A 19,600-nucleotide genomic window follows, 5' to 3' on the forward strand; every position below is an offset into this window, starting at 1 on the left:
TGAAGCGACTTAGCAGCAGCAGCAACTTGCTGCTGAATACAGAAACTGTAAATGCCAGATTTTGTGTAAGGCGTTATAATGATGGTGACCTGGGAGCTGTTTTGTTGAGCAATGTTAGCATACTTCTTAATTATAAATCTGGAGCTTGTATTTTGGCTACTCGAAGACTGGACATGACATTATGGACATAGTATTTTAGATCTGTGTTTAAAACTTCTCAAAATTGTTTAGTCTCATGCCATTTAACTGAAAACACTTGAAGGGATCCTACTGTACTTTCCGACAGAGTAATATTCTGTTTTCTAGAAATCCAGCAGGGAGTTGGGAAGAGCTTTAGCCATAACACTGTTAGGGTCTTGGTTTCATTCTTCTGTGTCCCTTTCTTGCTCTCCCAAGCCAGAAATTCTATTGTTACCTTTGCCCTTCCCTTCTTTTACTCCAATCTATTACCAAACCCCATAATTCCTTTCCTCAAAATGTTTCTCAGGTTCACGCTTCCTCATCTTATTTCCCAGGCGTCTTTATCATTCCCGTCTTTATCAGCTTCCTGTCCTAGGCAATCTTCCTGTCTGAAACCATTCCCTCATTTCATCCTAATCTTCAAAACCTCACTCTTGTCACTGCCTCTTCTTCCTGATGAGTCGGCTACAAGAGCTCCTCTGGCTTCAAACACTTCTACCTGCCAATGCTACCAACTACAAACGTGCATTTCACTGTTCCCAATTTCAGTCTTCAGTAAACTCCGCTTTGCCCACCCAAAACCATGAACTTTCTTAAGCATAAGCCTACACACTTTGTGGTCCAGGGCTTCTCAGCAGGTTTTTGGAGAACAGTATTTCTATAAAATTCTCCTTAAGACCAAAGTTCAATGGCTCAATACGTGTAGGAAATGAGGCACAGTGGTATCTTAAGGGCTGAGCAACTTTTAAAAACTTCAACCTGCTTTCCAAACTTACTGTTGACAGAATGTTTACTTCTTTGCTTATTTATTTATTTTGAGGAGCACTTGCTGTCATTCTTCAAAACAAGGTCTCTGAAGTATCTACCAAGGGAAATCCTGACTGACTGAATTATTATTATCAAAGGTGAGGCTTTAAAATTTCCCCCCTCATCTTCAAATCCAACTTATCTTGCAGAGGTCAGTTCAGTTTTATCTACTACCTTAGTTCAGTTCAGTTCAGTCACTCAGTCATGTCCGACTCTTTGCAACCCCATGAACTGCAGGACGCCAGGCCTCCCTGTCCATCACCAAGTCCCGGAGTTCACTCAAGACTCACGTCCATCGAGTCAGTGATGCCATCCAGCCATCTCATCCTCTGTCATCCCCTTCTCCTCCTGCCCCCAATCCCTCCCAGCATCAGAGTCTTTTCCAATGAGTCAACTCTTCGCATGAGGTGGCCAAAGTATTGGAGTTTCAGCCTCAGCATCAGTCCTTCCAATGAACACCCACGACTGATGTCCTTTAGAATGGACTGGTTGGATCTCCTTGCAGTCCAAGGGACTCTCAAGAGTCTTCTCCAACACCACAGTTCAAAAGCATCAATTCTTTGGCACTCAGCTTTCTTCACAGTCCAACTCTCACATCCATACATGACCACAGGAAAAACGATAGCCTTGACTAGACAGACCTTTGTTGGCAAAGTAATGTCTCTGCTTTTGAATATGCTATCTAGGTTGGTCATAACTTTCCTTCCAAGGAGTAAGTGTCTTTTAATTTCATGGCTGCAGTCACCATCTGCAGTGATTTTGGAGCCCAGAAAAATAAAGTCTGACACTGTTTCCCCATCTATTTCCCATGAAGTGATGGGACCGGATGCCATGATCTTCGTTTTCTGAATGTTGAGCTTTAAGCCAACTTTTTCACTCTCCACTTTCACTTTCATCAAGAGGCTTTTGAGTGCCTCTTCACTTTCTGCCATAAGGGTGGTGTCATCTGCATATCTGAGGTTATTGATATTTCTCCCGGCAACCTTGATTCCAGCTTGTGTTTCTTCCAGTCCAGCGTTTCTCATGATGTACTCTGCATAGAAGTTAAATAAGCAGGGTGACAATATACAGCCTTGACGTACTCCTTTTCCTATCTGGAAACAGTCTGTTGTTCCATGTCCAGTTCTAACTGTTGCTTCCTGACCTGCATATAGGTTTCTCAAGAGGCAGGTCAGGTGGTCTGGTATTTCCATCTCTTGAAGAATTTTCCACAGTTTATTGTGATCCACACAGTCAAAGGCTTTGGCATAGTCAATAAAGCAGAAATAGATGTTTTTCTGGAACACTCTTGCTTTTTCCATGATCCAGTGGATGTTGGCAATTTGATCTCTGGCTCCTCTGCCTTTTCTAAAACCAGCTTGAACATCTGGAAGTTCGCGGTTCACGTATTGCTGAAGCCTGGCTTGGAGAATTTTGAGCATTATTTTACTAGCATGTGAGATGAGTGCAACTGTGCAGTAGTTTGAGCTTTCTTTGGCATTGCCTTTCTTTGGGATTAGAAGGAAAACCGACCTTTTCCAGTCCTGTGGCCACTGCTGAGTTTTCCAAATTTGCTGGCATATTGAGTGCAGCAATTTCACAGCCTCATCTTTACCTGCTGCTGCTGCTAAGTCGCTTCAGTTGTGTCCAACTCTGTGCGACCCCATAGACAGCAGCTCACTAGGCTCCTCTATCCCTGGGATTCTCCAGGCAAGAACACTGGAGTGGGTTGCCATTTCCTTCTCCAGTGCATGAAAGTGAAAAGTGAAAGTGAAGTCGCTCAGTCGTGCCCGACTCTTAGCGACCCCATGGACTGCAGCCTACCAGGCTCCTCTGTCTATGGGATTTTCCAGGCAAGAGTACTGGAGTGGGGTGCCATTGCCTTCTCCCATCTTTACCTACTTGCTTGTAATTCCTAAATCTAGAGTCCTACTCCTTATCTGTTTCCAGAAACCCAATGGATGTCCTCCACTCCTGTGTCTATCTACAAGTCTTAGGAATGTCGTACTCCCAAAGCCCAAATTTCATCTTCAACCTCAAATCTGCTCCCCTTCCTGGGTCCCCGATCTCATTGTAAACTCAGCCACCCAAACTACAGACCACCGAGTTGACTGTGAACACCCCCTATCCCACACTCCTAAATAAATGTGTTGACAGGAAGTGTGGACTAGCAGACAGAAAATCTGACTTCCTGGTCTCCTCACTCCCCGCTCCCCCTTTTGTTAATACTTGTTTTACCTATCACCTTTTATTTTTTGTTATAGTTCTGACCTTTTATAACTTGCATGACTTTCCGGGTGATAACTGGCTTAATGTCTGTCTTCCACTACGCTGCACATTCCACAAGAGCATGTACCATTTTTATTTTGTCCACTACTGTACCCCAGTGCCCAGACAGCAGACATATGGGCAATTATCTAAAAAGGAAAAACTATTTTGCTGTTTTTTAGAAATATCAAAGTGATATATGTTACATAAAACTGTGGAGACTTCCCTGGCTGGCTGCCCAGTCATTAAGACTTTGCCATTCAATGCGGGGGGTGTGGGTTTGATCCCCGGTCAGGGAGGTAAGATCCCACATGTCACGGGGCCAAAAAACCCAAACATAAGACAGAAGCAATACTGTAACACATTCAGTAAAGACTTTAAAAATAGTCCACATCAAAAAATAAAAAAAAAAACCAAAAATCTTTAAAAAAGTTTGAAAAAAAAATACTGTGATAGCTTTCCCCACCAAATTTTCATTAAGCAACTCATAAATGGAACTTTAAAAAGATAAACCTATACTTTAATAATGATTATATTCTGATATCACATCTGCATGGAAGGCAGCATGACAGAAAGAGAAGAACATGGGGTATGGATTCAAGGGATCCTAGATTTTAAGGCAGATCTGCTATTTACTAGTCATGAGAAATTAACTTCTTCAAATTTGATTTTTCTCCGAGTTTGACTTTTCATTTATAAAATGGTGATAGCGCCTACTCTTGGGGTTGCTGAGAGGATTATATAATATAACATATGTACAATATTCAGTTCAGTTAAGCTTTGCATTTAAAGTAGAAGCTCAATAAATCTGTTTTTATCTCTTTCTTGGTTGACTTATAGGAAATGAACTTACAAATATACCTGTCTTAGTGGCTCAGAGTCTACTGATGAAGGTTATTTGAAGATCTTACTACAGTCTTCCTGATAGAAAGATAAAACTGAACTATGGAATCTCCACTGATCATTCTTTGGAAAATACAGCATTTAGGTATTTACCAGCTGACATCAGCTAGTCAAAATCTACTAATATACGTTATTTATGCTTCAACTTGGATAATTTTTCTTTGTAATATCTGCCAATGTCTCACCTTCTATTTTATGTTTATCGATTGGCTTACTAAAAAGTACTTCAAATAAAATACAGCTAGTGTTTTCATATCTGATTATCATACTACTTTAGAAGCTTTTTTTATTCTGGTTCATTCAGATGAGTCATGATTAGGGATGAGCTAAATTAAGACTATCTTTTGGAATGGATGAAAATCATTACTATTAATTAGATTTATACAAAATATCTTTTAATAATTCTCTAGATGTTTAGTTATGCAGACATACCTGCACATTGGTATTTGTTTAGTGAAATAGGTTACAGAGGCGTTCAGTGCAGAAGGCACTGACCCAAAATACTTTCATATATCTAAAACCACTTTTAATCAGACTTTCATGACCACAAACTGTAGGTGGAATGTCTCAATACAGTATGGTTTCTGTTGTACTCAAACCTCAGAATTTAGCACGTTACAACACTCACCATCAAAGTACATTTCAGCACAGAAATATCATTAAAGCCACTATTTGTGTTTACTTTTAGGTGCTCCTCAACATTTGTGTAACCAAATAGGCTGCTGGATAATGCATACTTATTTAATAATACCTGTCAAAAAAGTCAGTGCATATAGCTTCTTTTCATTAAAACTGCAGACTGAAATGATGATAACTGCATTAAAGCATTCAAGAAAATATCTTCAAAATCTACTCTTAATTGTGCTAAATTTAATTCTGTATTATGTTCATATTCTTCATAGCATACTCAAAATGTATTTTATAATGCTTTTTCTCATTGTTCACAGTTAGATAAAATTGTTTTTCAGCATTAAGCTTTCTTAAGAGAACTGGGATATTACTCTTCATTTAAAATATGCCACTCAATGACAAAGATTGCAATTCAGAGCTTTTACACTTAAATATAATAATGTATTGTAATGATTACATTTTTCATAAGTTAAGAATAGTTCGTAATGGGGACAAGTCCATTTCTACTTCAAAAACATATTCGAACCTTAGGTGACATGGAAAACTGTTTTTACAGTAGTTAAGCAAAGAGATGCTCTTTTCTAGTGTGACACAATCAAGGTGCAGCAAGAAGAGAATAAAACCAATACTGTTTAAGTGGGCACTGAATTTACATTCAGTTTTCAAAATCAAAGAGACTTCACATGTAACATATATATGGAAAGCAAGACGACTCTGTAAACATTGAGCATTTTATGTTTTTTTCTTTACCTCTTGAAACAGTCCCAAATGTAATAATGATGATGTTTTATTAAGACATTTCAGTATTAAGTTGTATGTTAGCCTTGGGTTTTAAATCCTAGCGTAAGGGCAGGGATCACACATCTCATGCTGACAATTACTCTAGAACTTATTAGGTATGAATCAGGGCTTGAAATTAGAATTTTAAATTGAGAAAAGGCACATTAATTAATTATAGAAGTTTTGACAAACCTTTATTATGAGACTGATTCTAATATTGCAGAGTTGACTGGTTGTCTGAGTTTGCCTCTCTCTGAAGACCCCATGTCTGGCCTCACAAGACTGACCAATAGATACTCAATGAATGAATGGATTTTAGAATGCTGTTTTAAACTCTGAATGTCTCAATGAAATTTTCCACTAAAAGTAGATACTTTTAAAAACTTGTGTTTTTAATATATTATTTTTTCCTGAGGTAAGAAAAAAATAATTCAAAAAGTTCAGAAAAAAGTGGACTTTATTCCTTGCCCTGATGACTCACCATGAAAGACAGACAAATGTGAAGGCAAAAACTAAATTTTACAATCACAGGAAACAAAAGTAAAGGGGGAGGATCTAAGAGTTCAAATGACTGCATTCAACTGAGTAAAAATTTACTGAACTTTCTAATGAGTTCAGATTTTTAAAGAACATGCGTTTGGCAAAGTATTTGATGAAATCCTCATCACAATACTATAGATTTGAGATTAGATGGTAGCAATTTAGATGGTTTAAATATGAATTAATCAACCAGTGTTAAGTTTAAAGACAGTCTCTTGCAATGGCTATGGAGTTCAGTAACTTTCCTGTCCGAGGCACCATTTTTACCATTGGTATAAAGGAAGATGTACCTGGCATGTTTATCAAATCTGCATACAAGACAAGCCCAGGTGATAACCCAATAGATGGCAGAGTCTCTGTCCGTATATAGCTCCCTCTACACACTGGAAAGCTGGGTCACAAATAAGATAACAGAGATAATGTTAAAGACTTCACTTGTATTAAAAAAAAATAGAATCATGTAATCTCAGGTTGGAGGAAAACTAACGTGATAGCTGATTATGGGAAAAGGTTCTAAAGTTATAGTGTTTCACAGTGGGAATTAATTATCCTAATGATCTCTGTTAGTCAGCACTAACTAATCTTTGGTACTATATTCAGCTCTGAGAATTTTAAGAAGACATTAACAATACCGACAAAATTAGAGCATCTATAGGATGGCAAACAAGTCGACATATGGTCTGAGAATAATTTTGCAGGAGAAATCATTGAAGGAATCTGGAATGTTTAAGCCAAAAATGCCAAACACTTTCCAAGAAGATCTGCAGACTTTGTGGCCATGTGAAGAGGCAGATGAGTTATTCTGTCTTATTCTATAGAGCAGAGTTAGCAAGCACTGCTGAAAATCATCGAGGTTCAACATACAGGGAAACCTAGTGATGAGAACTGTCTAACAGAGGACCTAGCCTCATGAAGTTAAGAAGCAGTTCTTTCCTGAATATGTTCAAGTAGGGCTGCATATCAAGGAAGGTGTAGAAGGCGTTCCTGAATTAAACAAGAAGCTGGACTAGAGATGTTTAAAATATTTATTCCAGATTTTAGATGTTCAGATTCTATGCCTAGGTAGCACAGACCTTCAGGTGAAGGGGAAGTTTAGAGTGAATGAAATATGATTTCCAACAGAATCTATTTCTGCAGTTTCATTCTGCAGAATGCTTTATATTTTGGTTATTCAATCTCGTCAATACATTACCATAATCACTTCTAATTTTCATATTCCAAGAAATAAAACTACATCACTTTCTTTTTGCAGTTAGAAGAGATATAAAAAAGACTCTAAAGAAGTGTAGTGGACAGTATTAAATTATGTATAGCACAGAAAAACAACTGTCCAGATTGATAAAATAACAAATTCACATTGTTAAAATATTTTGAAAGAAGCAGTATCTATACATTGTTACTGAAGCTCTGTGGTGTGGAAGCAAAAACATGGGAACTGAAAATCAAGTCTAAGCTCTGCCATGTACGATCCGTGTGCCCTTGGCCTTGGGGAAATTGTTTAACTTATCAGTCCCCCAGTATCCTCATCTGTAAAATGAAGGTAATAACAGGCATCCTACAGAGTAATGATGAGAGTTAAACTAAGGAACACACAGTGTCAGTGACGTGTTGACTGTGAAACATGATACAAGGTAGATAATATTTTTTTTCTGAAGTGTGAGGCTCAGTCACTTCTTGTTATAAACTGTAAAAGACTGCTCTCCTAAGATCTGCTAGCTTGTTTCACCATCATCATGTTTAAGAGTTTCTCTCTCAACTAAACCTCAAGCTTCACTTGAAGGCTGGAACATCTCCTGTCTGCTCTTGTAAACTGAAGTCCCAGAACAACGCTTCACTCAATATTTGTTGAATGAATGAATGGATAGATGGATGGAATAATTACTCATTTTTTTTGTAATTCAAACTGAATCTCTATGCAAGCCCAAACTATGCTAATAGGAAGTTTGCCACTGAGGGAGAAAATTTCACGTAATTATTTTTCTTTCTTTTTGTCACATTAGCTTACAGTTTACTGTAAGTATGTTTTTAAACATACATTTGGTAAAAATGAATAGGAGAAAAACTGGATTGGGTCCAGTTTGTGTGGGGGCTTGTTGTGAAATTGGAGCATATATTTTTTATAACTGTTTTTAGATAAGAGTGTTGACTTTGGTGACTTTTTTCTAAGAAGTTCAAAGACTTTATAAGCTATCTTGCTACATCTGACAGCATCTCTTTGAAGTTATTATTTGGCACAGTTTATCATCCCCATTTCTCAGATGATACTGCAAACAAAGGCATGGATTGCCTTATTCCAGGGTCACAAAACTAGTCCTTGATGAACCAGAAATAGAGCCCTCTTCACACAACATCCATCTTTCTTCCCATTAGTTGGCGTTTCTTCCCTCTTTTAGATAACAGTGTGTTTTAGGGGCTGAAAGTCAGCACAGCATGGACCTCGACAGCCACTCATCAAGCATTGTACAACAAGAACTGTCAGCAATTCTGAGCAGCAGAAGAAACAGAGTACTGGCACAACTTATTAATTAGTATAAGGATAGCTTTCTAGGCTAAAGTGGAAAAAAAAAAAAAACTAAACTAGAATACTAACACTGAGAAGTTGGTTTCTAGGTTCTGACAATAAACCAAAGCTCCTTTTGTGTGGACTCCACAGTCACCTCTGTCCTCAGACCCCCAGACAGGACTGCCAAAGCCAGTGAGAACCACACGTATGCACTAGCGGGCACATACTCGTTCTATATTTATGGATGTTTATTTAAATTTCACAAAATGAGAAGCATTTTGGTTGGTAGCAAATACAAGCCTGTTTACAGCCGGAATAAAAGAGGTGGGTCTCTGATTTACTCACAGTCGATGTAAATAACAAGTTCTAAAACAGAGGACAAGTCCTGTGTCATTTCCTACAGGGCAGGGAAATTAGTTAGACGACTGGGTAACAGAAAGGGCATTTAATAATGAGTCTCCACGCCACACGCAGGCCTCTGTTCACCCTCCCAATCCTGGCTCCATTCATAAAGTCACCTCAGGAGAACTTTTCTGCCACATTTTAACGGTGGGAGTCCTTGCACCTTATAGGCAAGAATAAATGAAAGGAAAAAGACCTTCGGAAACAGCAGCTATTCACATTTATGAGAATAATGGAGACCTAACTCTAAATGACTTCAGATGTATTACCAAGGGGAGCAAGGGTGACTTTATCTATGGATCTCCGGTGTTTCTTCCCACCAATCAGAATTTTTCATCCTGATCTTAATTGAACTGCTCAATGAGTGGAGGACTTTTTACTCATTTCAACTCATAAAGTAAGAGTAGTTTCATAGTTTGGGACTAATAAACCCAGCTACTTTTATTTTCAAAGTTTTGAGGTTTTATCAGGTTTTGTTTTGTTTTTCCCAAAGAGAGTCACGATGAATACAACTGTCATCTTACGAAAATATTTTAGATCCACCCCTCCTCACCCACAGCCTAGAGAATCTCTCCGCTTCCTCCCAGTTAAGGAAATGGAGTGACTAATGAGGAATGAGATGGGCAGTTGGCGGATACAATGCGCTCTCTAATCCAGAGAGCATCTAGGTCTTCCTCTGTGTTTAAAGGGTTAGCGATGGAGTCAAGAGTCTGCCACGACAATCTTTAATTGAAAAAAAAAAAAAGGGAAATGCCCTCTTAAATGCTCTTTTTCTTCCCCCGGCTTGTTCCTGACAGTAAGTAATGGTGTGACTGTTCTAAAGTCTTCCTCTTCAATTTTATTTTGTTTAATTCAGTCTGTCATTAGAAAGGCTTGCGAGCTTTAGGCCTGATGATTACTTTCGGTGGGAGGAAGTAGGGCCACTGCAGACTTGTGTTCTAGACAAGCGCTCCTTTATACAATGACGGGGCCTGCCACCATAAATGAAAGGCTCTTTAAAGAGCAGAGAGGGACTCTTTTAAGCAGAGTGCTACCATGTGCTTGTAACCCTCCAGCATAACTTGCGAGGATGAGACAGCAGTGTGTTCTGCTGCAAAGAGGACTATTGTCCTTGTTAGCCTCCAGCAAATTGAGCCCCGTTTCGCTGCAATGCAGTAGGATTTCCAAAGGGTTGCAGGCAATCCTAAAATTCTGAACACCACAAAAGGATTAAAATAGGGGGGCTCAGCGTATGGAATTTAGAACTCTACAGACCCCCTCACCCTAAGTCAACACCCCAACCCTCAGAACGGGCCTTTAAATCTTGTGCCTTGCACACTATTTTGAGGAAGTGTAATAAAAGCATGGGGTTAAAATTGAGTATCTATTAGCAAATGCTGAGTCTGAGTTTTAAAACTTGTCATGGCTGATTTCTGATATATTTATATACATGGGGACAAGGAAGATGATAAGCTATAATGATTACACTTAGGATTTAAAAGATTTCATTGTGGTCCACTTTCAAGCTTAAGAATGTTTTGGATTTTAAAAAGAGACTAGATATAATGCAATATGTTTTACATTTTTTAATACATGCTCTTGAGGTCTGCTTCGTTTCTTAAGAGGCTGATTTACATTCTAAATTCAATCTGCAGATGCAGTCATGAAACAAATACTTATTTCTCTTTATCTTGTATACATGAAATACATCATTTGAGTCTGAAAAGAATCAAATAAACCAGATTAATATTTTGGGGTCAAAAACATGTTTACTAGTTTAACAAAGCCAGAATGTACCTAAGGTAAAGGTCAAAGACTACTTCATTCCCTGCTGAGCAAATGCTCAGGAAGCACATTTGTCTATGTTTCCTGTCATAACAGGAAGAGTGTAACTTCTTCCTTTCCACAATGGCTTCAGTTTTACCTCCCAACTCCAATATTTTCTCCCTCAGGGCCTTCCAAATCAATCCTTGGAAGACAGAAGGCAGGAGGCTGTCTCCCTTGTAGTTTCCAAACAGTTACATTTGTTGAAATGTTATTTAAATGTTAGTGATTTCTTAAGCTAAGCTGTTCCAACTTAAAATTAAAAGTCAAATATCCAAACATTTAGAGCGGTTCTCTTATTCCTATTAGTGGTCCAACATATTTCAAAAGAAACACAAATACATATTCCATATTATGGGATTTCATTTACTTTAACTATGTTGTTATTTTTTTTTCCCCCTTCCAAACAAAGTCATTATTCTTGGTGGGGGCGGGGGTTCCACCTGTCTTCAATAAGACTATCTGGGATGTAAGCTTTAAAAATACTTTATTATTACTATAATAATTTTTGAAGGAGCTCATTTTAAATGAATAAATTACAATCTTAAAGGAAGTCTAGACTGCAAAGTACAAGGCTTTTGAAACAATTAGCAACATGTTCTTTAATCTACAGTTCGGAAGAAACTTCTTGGTTTATGACGTATATACGGTCTATTTATAATGTTAATATTTTTGGTGCTGGTTTCTCAGTAATACAATGTCAGAAAGTTTGTGCATTTGCAGAGCACAAGGGCATCTGCAGCACGCAGAATGATGTGTGCATGCACTCAGAGGTGGAAGGTGCTATTTGGTGCCAACTTGCACCCAGAGTGAGACACGATAAATATAAGCATTGAAATTTTTCTAAGTTACAGTTTTACATGGAAATTGTATGAGATACACAAATTAGAACTGAAACAACAGAAGTCTCGAAGCCCTCAAGTTCAGAGCTTAGTTTTTAAATCAGAGACAGAATTCAAGAGTAGACAGTTACCCTTTGCCTTATGAACATTTTGGGCTCTCCTGGACTTCTCACTAAAGTAAAAACTAATGCATAGTTACATGGCAGTTCAGATAATATCTTGTGGGCATTAAAGAAACAGATCTAGCTATAAAAGTGTAAAATGGCCCACACCACATGGAATGTACAGAAAATGTGCTGTGTCCTATCTCTATGATTCGTCTACAGAGCTGGGCGATCATTTGTGAATTGTTTTCAAACTGACAGGAACAGAACAGAAAGGAATGGCTTGATGTCACAGCTGTTAAACATACATCTGAGCTCTTTGGTTATACTTTCTCTGATTTGGAATCTTGCAGAAGTAGTTTGTCACTTTTCCCTTCTGGCTTTCTTTTTCAGTTAATTTCAACTCTCGAATAAAAACTTTTCCTCTTGGTGATTTTATGAATAGCAAAAGAGTGACTTAATTTATATGCAGAGGTAACCTCTGAACAGGCACGCACAGGCTGCGTCAAAATACCTTGCGATCGAATTCTGAGGTGCACTGCTGTGTCCTAATGCATTGCCATGATATATCCTACTTTTATTTACTGATTCATTTTCTAAAATTAGTTTAATGAAAAAATTTAATATGAATTTAGCAGTTACCTGTTAAATGGTATTGAGGGAAAAGTGGTATCATCATCACCATCATGAGTTATTTCCAGGTTTATTCTGGATTTAGAGATTTAAAAAAACCCAACACTCTGGCACTGATTGAACTTTTTAATCACTTAATTTTAAAAAAAGGTCCCAGATATTCACCGTCTAACATGGATAATGCTTCTATTGTATTTAAAGCATAGTTTCCTCTCAAATAATTTGTATTTGCTTGACATGCATACAAGCAACTGGCAAGTCTGGAAGTTCTGTTTGTGAAGATGACAGAAGAAAAGTGTGCTCGGATGACTCTCTTCTAACTCTTGGCTTAGAATTTATCAAAAAAATATTTTCTTGAAGTAATTTATTTGTCTTTCTATGTTATCCAATTCCTCACATTTAAACATTGAATCTATCTCAACTTCAATAAATTTTATACTAGGTTAGTAGGCTGCAACTCTCAAGTTTAGCACCGTAAGTAGCCCTTTTATTCCCTAATATTCTGGATATTACCTTGAAGGAACATTACAGTAAAAATTCCATTGAAAATTTTAGTTAAAATTCTAAAAACCTAAAATAGAGAAAAACTAGGAAAATTAAGGAGTAAAACTTCGTTTTTTAAAAAAGAGTCATTTGAGAAAATCAACGCACCTCTTTTTTTTACAGTTTAGTTTAGAAAATATCAGGTTTAGTTTAAAAACCTCAGTACGTAGAAGTTGTCGGAGATAGCATCTACACTGAACATATTTCTCTAGTTTTCTTTTTTTTTTTCTGAGCCCACTTAAAATAATCATAAGTCATGTAAGGAAATGGAGATAGGGACATAAGAAAAGGGAAAAAGTTACAAAATTTAACAGCTATGACTAATCCCCTTTAGTCATAAGGGGATTCTCCTATTCTATTAGCAGGAGAATGTTGCTAATTGTCTTTAATTTGTGCTCCAGATACTGCACTGATAATTACATGAAATTTTGTTTGCTGGCAAAAACTGTTATTGTGCCAGGTCTGATGGAAGAAAAGAATTTAAGACATTTAATAATCTTTATGCCTTAACTTACTATATTAGGTCGTAATTGGGTTCTTTGGCAAATATTTCTCCCTGGTAGTCACTCAAATATGTAAATATCTTTTTTAGAGCAAGTCATACAAATAAATTTGGGTGTGTGTCTCTCCTATCCTCTCAAAGTGGAAAACTGAAATTTTTAAATACAAACACATTAAGTAAACAGGTTTAGGTTAAGCATGCCTGATTTTCATATATCTTTTTTCTTGATGTAACAGATATAACAGATTTCTAAGTATATTCTGTTTGCAGAAAGAGTCATATGAGGACAAAACTCATTTAAAAATCTGGCTGTTTCAGAAGCACAGTAACAACTGGTACCATATGAAGGAGGCTAAGATTATTGCCTAATTGATGAAGGTAACTCACAGGTAAGAACAAAAAATGCAGGTGGAGAGACTTGAAATTGTAGTGTGAGAATAAGCTGCAAGCTAGAAGTGATAAAAATGGTGACAAGTAGTTCAGAATAATTTGGTCAGGAACATACATTTGAAAGTCAGTCCCACAAGCATGAGAAATTGGGAAATTACTTCTCCCCATCCTTGGCACGAGCCCGGCCCTACAAATGTTCTGTGTGATTTTTTTCCCTGTTCACTAGCCATTCTCTGTCATCCTGGCTCTTGCTTAGAAATGATTCTCTTGCCCCTTGTTAGCTTCTAAAGGCTCCTTTGTGCCCCAACTCTACTCTGTTTCGGGCTCCCCTGCTGGCACAGTGGTAAAAGAATCTGCCTGTCCGTGCAGGAGAAGCAAGAGACTCGGGTTTGATCCCTGGGTTGGAGAGGACCAACCCACTCTAGTATTCATGCATGGAAAATTCCATGGACAGAGGAGCTTGGTGGGCCATGGGATCACAAAGAGTCGTAAGCATGCATACAGGCTCTACTGTGTTCCACTTTTCCTTCCACCTCCCTGATACCCTTTCAAGCGGGTAACAATGCACTGGAAATGAAGGTTCAGGTACCATTCTTTAGGGTGCTTAGTTGTTTTGACAGAAATCACATTAACTATAATAACTAATGGTTCAAAGACCTCGAGTCTTAACAGGGATAACTAACAGGTAAATTTCTCGGGCACTCATCACGTGCTAGGTACTTTACAGTTATCCCCCAGTTTAATTATTTCAATGACCCAATGAAGCAGGTACTATTTTTCAATCTTCCCCTCTACTGATGAGGGAAGCAAGGCTCAGAGGGGTCAAGTTACTTGCTGGAGAGTCACACAGCTAGTAGCAGGCAGAACTCAGGCCAGAACAAGTTTTGTGTGTCTCTAAAACCTATGCTCTTCACCATGATATGCTGGATGCAGGATGATGTATGTAATGGGAGAAAGTAATGACATAAAGCCATTATCTTATACAGAACGCAGCATGAGGTAACTGAAAAACAGCTTACTTTGTTTTTGGATCTGAAAGATTTGGGCTCAAATCCTGGCCACCTCCCAGTGTTAACTCTCTGACTTCAAAGTTCTGCATGATCTGGGCCCTGCCTAGCATCTAAACCTTTTCTCTCGTCTCTCTGAAGTTACACACAGGAGGCTCAAGTAAGTTCCTTGGGGCATTCCTTCGACTCCTCAGCCAGCTCTTTCCTTTCTCAAGGAGCTTTGAAAACACTGTTCCCTCTGGAATGCTGTCTCCTGCCGAACTCTGAAACACCTCTTTGCTCCCATCTTTCAGCATTTCCTCAGGGAAGCCTTTCTCCCACCCCCAATCTAAATAAAGCACCTCCTGTTATTCTTTCATAGCATTTGGGTAGTTTCATTCATAACACATGTGAACCAAATTTTTGTTATATATTTGCATATCTCACGTCTGGTTCATCTGACTAGGCCCACAGGCCAATCCTGTCTGCCTCCTGTTTTTGCCAGTAAAGTTTTATTCAAACACAGACACATTAAAATTCATGTACGTGTTGTCCTTTGCTGCTTTCACTCAAGGGTAGAACTGAGCATCTGAGACAGAGATTGCATGGTTCACAAGGTCAAAAATATTTGTTATCTGGTCCTTTACAGAACCAGGCTCCTGACTTCTACAGCGGACAATAAGCTGAATAAGATTCAATTGGCTTATCGCTGAGCACTTCATGTTAGGCAGGTTGCAAACAAATGATATTTGCTGACTTATAAATAAATGAATTATTCAGCTGTTAATGGAATTAATGAGGATTAAATGGAATAATAAATATGTAGTTCTTGGTACATGTAGCTACTTTAAAATTATTTGAAAACTTCTGGGAGACAAATTGACAATTCATGATTTTAGTTTTATATAGTAGCTTAAGAAATCACCTTGTTTAGGTTAGAGATTGAGAAATTAGTGCTTTTCATAAACTTGGAGACTCTGGAAAATTAAAAAAAAAACAAGCTGTTACTTTTTCCCTCCCCTAAACTATTTTATGTATATAATCAGAGTTCCTGAAGTTTAGCTGTTGCCTACTGCCATAATGAAAAATAAAGTAAGGGCAAAATTCAATTTAAACAGTCGGCCGCTCTGTTTTCCCACAGTTTTATTTCTTAATGATATACAACTTATCACATCAGCTCTGTAATATTTCATTTCACACTTTAAGTCAGTATTTCTTATTCTGTAAAAACACACCCTGTTCTGTATAGCCAAATAAACACCTGTGATGGCAGGGCAAGCTTTTACTGCTTCTGAGAAAAGATGACAGTGAGCTATTGTATGAGGTTCTATTAAGGAGTCTACAGTGGGGGGAAGCTTCCAAAAGGGCAAAGCAGTGAATGCTTTTCTTTTCAACATCTGAACATGCACTTTAAAGGGAGACTATGTTAGGGGTGTCTCCTCACTTTGGACGACACGCGGTTGCAGATTTGCTGGTGCTGATTATTAGAAGTGACCTACATCTTCTAGGCTCTCTCCCAAATGGCTCTTGTGATCACTCTTGCAGTAGATGAGAGGCACGCAGATGACTATTTTTAAGTAAGATGGCTGTTTAAGACTGTCAATAGCCATCTACAATAATCACTGAAATATATACTAAAACATGGAAGTTTTCAATTTTACTAATTCTATTTAAGAGTACTGAATCACAAGGCCAACTGAACCTAAAGACTGAAGAAAAGACGATGTATGTAGTGCTAATGTGCTTAGTCATGGCTGGCTCTTTGCCACCCCATGGACTGCAGTCTACCAGGCTTCTTGTCCATGGAATTGTCCAGGCAAGAAGACTGGAGTGGGTTGCCATTTCCTTCTCCAGGGGATCTTCCCAACCCAGGGATCAAACCCATGTCTCCTTGCATTGCAGATGGATTCCTGACCTTCTGAGCCATCAGGGAAGTCCTAAGTAGAGACTACCCAGATCCTACATTCTATAGAATAAAACCAAGGAATTCGTCTTCAGGATTAAAAAAGATAAGGCTAATTAAACTGAATTTAAATAAATTTTATTCTCTTAAAAGTTATTATGACTTCTAATATTGGTGAGAGTGATAGCAACTGTAGATGCAGCTATATTTAAATTATGAAGAAATGGTCACTTGTAGCTCAAAAGTTAGTGTTTTAACATTCTTGCATGCTTATATGAGCTTCGTATTTCTTTATAAAGCATAATGGAAGCTCATGACTTCAACCTGCAAAAACTTTCTTTTGTCTTTGTAAGCAAAAAGAAGATACAATAAATTTCATGAACCCCCATATTACCTGGTATTATTAATAAAGTGTAGATGCTAATTCATATATATTTTTGACTCTACCCCAAACAGGTGCTAGCCCAAACAGTAAGGTCTAAACAGTTAGTGGTATATGATGTTCAATATTTCAGTCTTAATTTCAATTTCAAGCTATAAATCAATTAAAAATACTGTGGGTTTTTTTAATATTGACAGAATTATTGCTTTTTGGCTTGACCCATAGCAATAAACAATGTTTAGGAAACACTGAAGGAATCCATCATAAATCTTAGCATTATTCATCCTTTAGCTCAATTTTCGCCCAAAATAGTTCAAGTCATATGTACCTTAAACACAGTAATTTAAAGGAATATAAACCTGAAAATCTCAAAAGTTTCTTTATCACTTAATGGCATATTGGCTTTGATGGCATAAATAACAACTTGCATTCATTATAATTTACACAAGTAGCAATAAAAAGTTTTAAAGCACAAATAAGTTCTAGTCTCACTTGAAGGTCCAAGAAGACAGAAAGGCACAGTAGGGAAGAAAGAACATTTTTATCTGGGGGAAATTACAGTCTAGCGGGGCTTCCCGAAGGCTGTTCTCTTAGCTTTCAATGGGCAACAGGCAAGACACTGTCCTCCCCCAGGGTCAAGGAACGTCTGTTCTGTAGGTTCCATTATCTATTGCAATGGTTGGAATCTGGCAGTACTGTCTCTTAGAACTGGTATCTGTTATTGGTTGCATCCATCCTAATGTTACAGGGAGGCCTGGGCGTGCTGCGATTCATGGGGTTGCAAAGAGTCGAACACAACTGAGTGACTGAACTGAACTGAATGTTAATTTAACATTAACAAACCACCCAACTATTCTTTTTTTGAAGAAAAACAAAAAATTTATCAATATTTCTGTATTCACAGGGGGCTTCCCTGGTGGCACAAACAGTAATGCAATGCAGGAGACCCAGGTTCTATCCCTGGGTCAGGAAGATCCCCTGGAGAAGGGAATGGCTACCCACCCCAGTGTTCTTGTCTGAATTCCATGGACAGAGGAGCCTGGCGGGCTGTAGTCCACGGGGTCACAAGGAGTCGGACACGACTGAGCCAATGACTTATACATTGACACTAATTCACAAGAGCTCACAGAAAAGAAATGAAACTCAAAGAAGCAGTTAGACACTGGAGCTTATATACTCTTTTTAACAAAGGAAAGATGGTTTGAGCTTTAAGGGATGATAAATCATGGGGAAGTGATTAGGAGATACATGGAAAACCAATGGAAAATACAGTTCACTTTAGTAAAAGCTTTTTAAATGCAGCTCCATCTTGGTCACACAGCTAGTCTTACTTCACCTAACTAAATCTGCTCTCCCCAAGCATGAAGAAAAATAGGGTCAAATCACAAATATTCATAATATACAAGTCTTTGCTGAATAGAGCACTTGGATGCGTAAAGTCTTTAGAATAGATTAATTGTACCATAAAGGTATCACTGGAGTTCTAAAAGCAAATAATAACATCAGGTGCCTCTAGGTTTATAAAACTCAAGGGTTTAAAGAAATGGTATGGATTAACTGGTGGTTCTTGCCTGTATGTTTGAAGCTGCTAATACTTTGTGGGGGTATCTTCTTTGTTGTTGTGAGCACAATGGTAAATATTTTGAATGTATTTCAAAGTCTCTTTCACTGTGAACAGAATGAAAACTATTTTTATACAGGATATTTAGCCCATATTATAAACCTTTAGGTGGAGGACCACAAAAGGCCTCATTCCCACGAATCTAAGAATATCTTTATTTGGTGATATGCGCAGTAGAGCAATATTATACTTATTAACTCAATTATTAAACTATTTATGTTACACAAATGCAGCTTCCATTTAAAATTAATGTTGAAGCAAAAGGTGAATCATCATGAATGTGTAAAGTATAATTTTTACCCACAGGATGATTTTTACCCTGTACCTATAAGAGAATACTAGCACTTAAACAGACCGCATTTAACTCACTAAATCTTTTCTCAATGGATAAGCTCGAAATGCTTTCAATACCCTTAATGTATCTGGGAGGAAATGTAATAAACGGTCCATGTAAATAATAATTCCAAAAAGTTTACCCCACTCACCTGTCTGTTACGTTCATCCATAATCCTCGTAATCTGAATCTTTTTTCTCCCCATAGTCCCCGTCTTTCTTCTCTCTCTCGTCCCTGAAATTATGTATTTTTTCCTTCCTTTTCTTTCTCTTTCCTGTTTCCTCCAAACAAATCTCCTTTTTCAGCACTTGCGCTGCTCAGTTCCCAAATTCCTGCATTCGTTCCTGCTGAACAAAAAACAAAGATCAAGCACGACTTTAATAGCAAGCCACTTTCATAAGAACTATCACATTCTATTTTTTTTTAATTCTGTGGAACTAAACAAATCAAATGAACAGAAAGTAAGTATTTATTAAAAGTACATGATATATCACATGCAGGAGCGTATCAAGTAGAAATGGTTTGTTTTTATAATTAAAAGACTCTTGTAAGTAACTTAACAAGT

At 37.7% G+C, this 19,600-nt stretch overlaps 1 protein-coding gene across 13 annotated transcripts in view; it reads right to left on the bottom strand.

Moving 5' to 3' along the window:
- Positions 1-19,600, bottom strand: part of MEF2C (myocyte enhancer factor 2C) — a 179,066-nt gene that overhangs the window by 83,334 nt on the left and 76,132 nt on the right. For 7 of the 13 annotated variants that reach the window (XM_061424363.1, XM_061424368.1, XM_061424365.1 and 4 more), the window contains one exon: positions 19,187-19,382. In XM_061424363.1, coding sequence (XP_061280347.1) covers positions 19,187-19,240 — 54 coding nt within the window. In that variant the 5' untranslated portion in view covers positions 19,241-19,382. The remainder of the gene's footprint in view (positions 1-19,186; positions 19,383-19,600) is intronic. The other 6 variants (XM_061424369.1, XM_061424367.1, XM_061424362.1 and 3 more) reach the window with 1 other exon arrangement.

The sequence above is a fragment of the Bos javanicus genome, chromosome 7 (assembly GCF_032452875.1).
Source record: "Bos javanicus breed banteng chromosome 7, ARS-OSU_banteng_1.0, whole genome shotgun sequence".
NCBI lineage: Eukaryota > Metazoa > Chordata > Mammalia > Artiodactyla > Bovidae > Bos > Bos javanicus.